Source organism: Salmo salar, unplaced genomic scaffold, assembly GCF_965601325.2.
Source record: "Salmo salar unplaced genomic scaffold, fSalSal1 ptg000730l, whole genome shotgun sequence".
NCBI classification, from domain to species: domain Eukaryota; kingdom Metazoa; phylum Chordata; class Actinopteri; order Salmoniformes; family Salmonidae; genus Salmo; species Salmo salar.
In genome coordinates this window covers 51761-56322 of record NW_027675480.1, presented here as the reverse complement: position 1 = coordinate 56322, position 4562 = coordinate 51761, and the positions used below count along the sequence as shown (strand labels likewise).

At 41.8% G+C, this 4562-nt stretch overlaps 1 protein-coding gene across 1 annotated transcript; it reads left to right on the top strand.

Annotated features, from left to right (window-relative positions):
- Positions 1-226: 226 nt before the first annotated feature.
- LOC145877238 (NLR family CARD domain-containing protein 3-like) lies at positions 227-4240 on the top strand. The gene is made up of 3 exons (XM_082972530.1): positions 227-310; positions 438-666; positions 1053-4240. Exons 2-3 carry the CDS (start codon positions 483-485, stop codon positions 2846-2848), a joined length of 1980 nt encoding a protein of 659 aa, XP_082828656.1. The 5' UTR covers positions 227-310; positions 438-482; the 3' UTR covers positions 2849-4240.
- The last annotated feature ends 322 nt before the right edge of the window (positions 4241-4562 follow it).

Genomic DNA, 4562 nt, shown 5'->3' with positions numbered 1-4562 from the left:
AGTGACAAGTCTATGAATCATCCTATACACTTTAGAGAGGGAGACTTTTCTACTGAACAAAGGTAAGAAGAACTCATGGGTCATGGTCAGTGTGTTAAACAACACTGTCTCTAGTCATTTCTCCTACTTTAGTCCATTTTCATAGTCCTAAAACAGTGTGTGTGTGTGTGTGTGTGTGTGTGTGTGTGTGTGTGTGTGTACTGTAATCTCATGTTTTGTCCACAGAAACCAACAGGAGAGATCAGAGTCAGAGATTCTCAGTGGTCAGTCTTCCCAGAGTCATCAAACAGACCTGGACTCTATATTCAGTGTATGTGATCCTGTTATGTACATTTGTTTTTGTTTTCCTCAAGTAATGTTTCTTTCAATTATTAATTCATGTGTTAATGAGAAAGCATTTCTTCTCTTGCTTAACTTATTTACTTGATTTATTTCAGTTGCTTGAAGAGAAAATTATAACATTTGTGAAGAACGAGCTGAAGATGTTCAAGAGGATTCTTGGTCCTGAACTCCCAGAAGGCTTTGAGAGTCAGAAGCAGGAGGAGGAAGTGGTGGATGCTGAAGATGAGAAGCAGGAGAGCAGTGCCAGAGAGGGGGCTCTGAAGATCACACTGCACGTCCTGAGGAAAATGAACCGGAAGGAGCTTGCTGACACACTGGAGAAATGTAAGATATGTCTGCCTCATGTTGAATGCTGTTTTATAACATTTAAAAGCTGTGGCTAAAGTACAGCTAAAGTAGCTGTGTAACTCAATGATATTGTAGCAACCTTAACACAACACCTTGTGACCTCATCAAGTAGCAGAAGGGATGTGTTGTGTTGATTAATTTAGAGAGAGAGACAGAGAGAGACAACATTAATAATACCATCAATAACACCAATAATAATATAATCAGTCACACCAGTCTGTAATGCATTAAGAAAACATTGATACATTTATACAGTCACTTAAGAGAATAAATTATTATTTTAAAACTTTAACAGTCCTTCAATACTGTAGACATTAAAACAGACGTAATATTAATATCCTCTGTGTTATTTCTTCATTCAGATGAGCTTGCTGTGATTTGCCAACGTGAACTCAAATCTAATCTAAAGAAGAAGTTTCAATGTGTATTTGAGGGGATCGCTAAACAAGGAAACCCAACACTTCTCAATAAGATCTACACAGAGCTCTACATCACAGAGGGAGGAACAGGAGAGGTCAATAATGAACATGAGCTGAGACAGATTGAGACAACAACCAGGAAACAAGCAAGACCAGAGACTGCAATCAAATGTAACGACATCTTCAAACCCTTAACTGGACAAGACAAACGTATCAGAACTGTGCTGACAAAGGGAGTCGCTGGCATTGGAAAAACAGTCTCTGTGCAGAAGTTCATTCTGGACTGGGCTGAAGGAAAAGCAAATCAGGATGTTCAATTTGTGTTTTCATTCCCTTTTCGGGAGCTGAATTTGATGAAAGGGGAAAAACACACTTTGATTGAACTTCTCTATCACTTCTCAATGGAAACCAAACAATCAAGAATCTCAAACTTCGACAAGTACAAAGTTGTGTTCATCTTTGATGGTCTGGATGAGTGCCGACTGCCCCTAGACTTCCAGAAGAACAAGATCTGTTGGGACGTCACAGAGTCAACCTCAGTGGATGTTCTGCTGACAAATCTCATCAAGGGAAATCTGCTTCCCTCTGCTCTCCTCTGGATAACTACCCGACCTGCAGCAGCCAATAAGATCCCTTCAGGGTGTGTTGACCAGGTGACAGAGGTACGAGGGTTCAATGACCCACAGAAGGAGGAGTACTTCAGAAAGAGATTCAGTGATGAGGACCTGGCCAGCAGAATCATCTCACACATAAAGACATCAAGGAGCCTCCACATCATGTGCCACATTCCAGTCTTCTGTTGGATTTCTGCAACAGTCCTCGAACACATGCTGAAACATAAGAGAGAAGAGATGCCCAAGACTCTGACTGATATGTACACACACCTTGTGGAGTTTTATACCAAACAGAAGGATGAAAAGTATCTTGGGGAAGAAGAGACAGGTCCCCACTGGAATAAAGAGAGCATTCTGTCACTGGGAAAACTGGCTTTTCAACAGCTTGTGAATGGCAATCTGATTTTCTATGAAGAAGACCTGAAAGAGGCTGGCATTGATGTCAATGAAGCCTCGGTGTACTCAGGATTGTGCACACAGCTCTTTAAAGAGGAATGTGTTCTGTACCAAGACAAGGTGTACTGCTTTGTTCATCTGAGCATTCAGGAGTTTCTGGCTGCTGTATATGTGTTCCTCTCATTCATCAACAACAATGAGAATCTAATGGCCGAACCGCAATCAACGTCCAGGAACCTTTCTGTGCTGTTCAGAGACAAGTCTGAAGTTTCTTTCTACAAGAGTGCTGTGGATAAAGCCTTACACAGTGAGATGGGAAACCTGGACCTTTTCCTCCGCTTCCTTCTGGGACTCTCACTGGAGTCCAATCAGAAGCACTTACGAGATCTACTGACAAAGACAAGAAGCAGCTCAAAGACCCATGAAAAAACAGTCAAGTACATCAAGGAGAAGATCAGGGAGAATCCCTCTCCAGAGAGGTGCATCAATCTGTTCCACTGTCTGAATGAACTGAATGACCATTCTCTAGTGGAGGAGATCCAAAGCTACCTGAGCTCAGGAAGTGTCTCAAAACCCAACCTGTCACCTGCACAGTGGTCAGCTCTGGTCTTTGTGTTGCTGACTTCAGAAAAGGAGCTGGATGTGTTTGACCTGAAGAAATACTCCAGATCAGAGGAAGGTCTTCTGAGGCTGCTGCCAGTGGTCAAAGCCTCCAGAGCTGTTCTGTGAGTACATAAAATGACATATAAGAAGTATTCATCAGGAAGAAATATTCAGGTTAAAGAAAAATATGCATTATAATATGTGTATAATATTATATTGAAAACATTGAATAAATGCATTGATTTTCACATTAGTATAGTATAACAATATGACCATACAATTCTAGGAGACAGAAGAAGAATCTATATGTTGTTTGGGAGAATTAACCAAATGCATCTGCCATTGTCCTTCTACACTAAATTAACAATGTGTTTGAAGTAATGATCTCTTTGTCTCCAAAGAATAGCAGTGTGGTTTTAATATGATTAGACTCTTTGCAGGCTGTCAGGCTGTGGAGTCACAGAGGAAGGCTGTGATTCTCTGGTCTCAGCTCTGAGGTCAAACCCCTCACACCTGAGAGAGCTGGACCTGAGTAACAATGACCTAAAGGATTCAGGAGTGAAGCTGCTCTCTGCTGTACTGGGGAATCCCCACTGTAAACTGGAGACTCTGAGGTCAGTATTATCAGATATGAAAGTACTTTATGCATGTAGTTCTCCCATTTGAAAAAGTCGTAATTATTCGGACATATTACTTATAGTGTATTAAAGTAGTCATAAGTTTAGCATGTTGTCCCATATTCCATGCCTGCTGTCATGTTTCTCTAAGACAGAACCCAGAAGCAGACCAGGACAAGGTGAGTAAAATGAAGGTGAGTATTTATTGGTAGTCTTGATGTGTAATTTGAGTGATCCAGGAGACGAAGCGGCAGCGGAGGTGAGTTGATGAGAGTAGATGGGTGGATTCAATGACGTCACTGAAACCACCGAAGGCCAGGTAAGGGAGTTGAATGTTCCGGGAGGATGACTGTAGACAGAGTAAACGGGGAGTGAGTAACCAGTAACAAGAACAAAACAACAAGACTAGCTCAGGAAACATGAGGCTGTTCGTTGCTAACGATCCAGCAGGGAATAGATGTCAGCTCAGGGCTTATGAAGAGGTGATGATCAGGACCAGGTGTGCAGAAGGTTGATGAGATGCAGGTGTAGGGTAATCACTAGATCTCCCGCCTAACTTCGTCGCCTGGCAACCAGACAGGGTAATAATATCACTAGATCTCCCGCCTAACTTCGTTGCCTAGCAACCAGATAGGTTTCTGAACGCACCCTTAGACACCAAACAAAAAACAGTCAGCTCAGGCAGAAACAGACTCAGGAAGCGGGATTCCTGACACCTGCAGTGAGGCTTGTGATTCTACTAACAAAGATCAAACCCCCTCTGTTATTGGTAATGGTGAGAGGTTAGCATGTTTTGTTGTAGCCTCTGTTATTGGTAATGGTGAGAGGTTAGCATGTTTTGTTGTAGCCTCTGTTACTGGTAATGGTGAGAGGTTAGCATGTTTTGTTGTATCCTCTGTTATTGGTAATGGTGAGAGGTTAGCATGTTTTGTTGTAGCCTCTGTTATTGGTAATGGTGAGAGGTTAGCATGTTTTGTTGTAGCCTCTGTTATTGGTAATGGTGAGAGGTTAGCATGTTTTGTTGTAGCCTCTGTTATTGGTAATGGTGAGAGGTTAGCATGTTTTGTTGTAGCCTCTGTTATTGGTAATGGTGAGAGGTTAGCATGTTTTGTTGTAGCCTCTGTTATTGGTAATGGTGAGAGGTTAGCATGTTTTGTTGTAGCCTCTGTTATTGGTAATGGTGAGAGGTTAGCATGTTTTGTTGTAGTCTCTGTTATTGGTAA

What these genes read in the sequence shown, in the direction of transcription:
- LOC145877238 (XM_082972530.1), top strand. Translation starts at nt 483, where the DNA reads ATGTTCAAGAGGATTCTTGGTCCTGAACTCCCAGAAGGCTTTGAGAGT. An exon ending in TGCTGACACACTGGAGAAAT is followed by an intron (nt 667 to 1,052) that starts GTAAGATATGTC and finishes TTCTTCATTCAG; the next exon opens with ATGAGCTTGCTGTGATTTGC.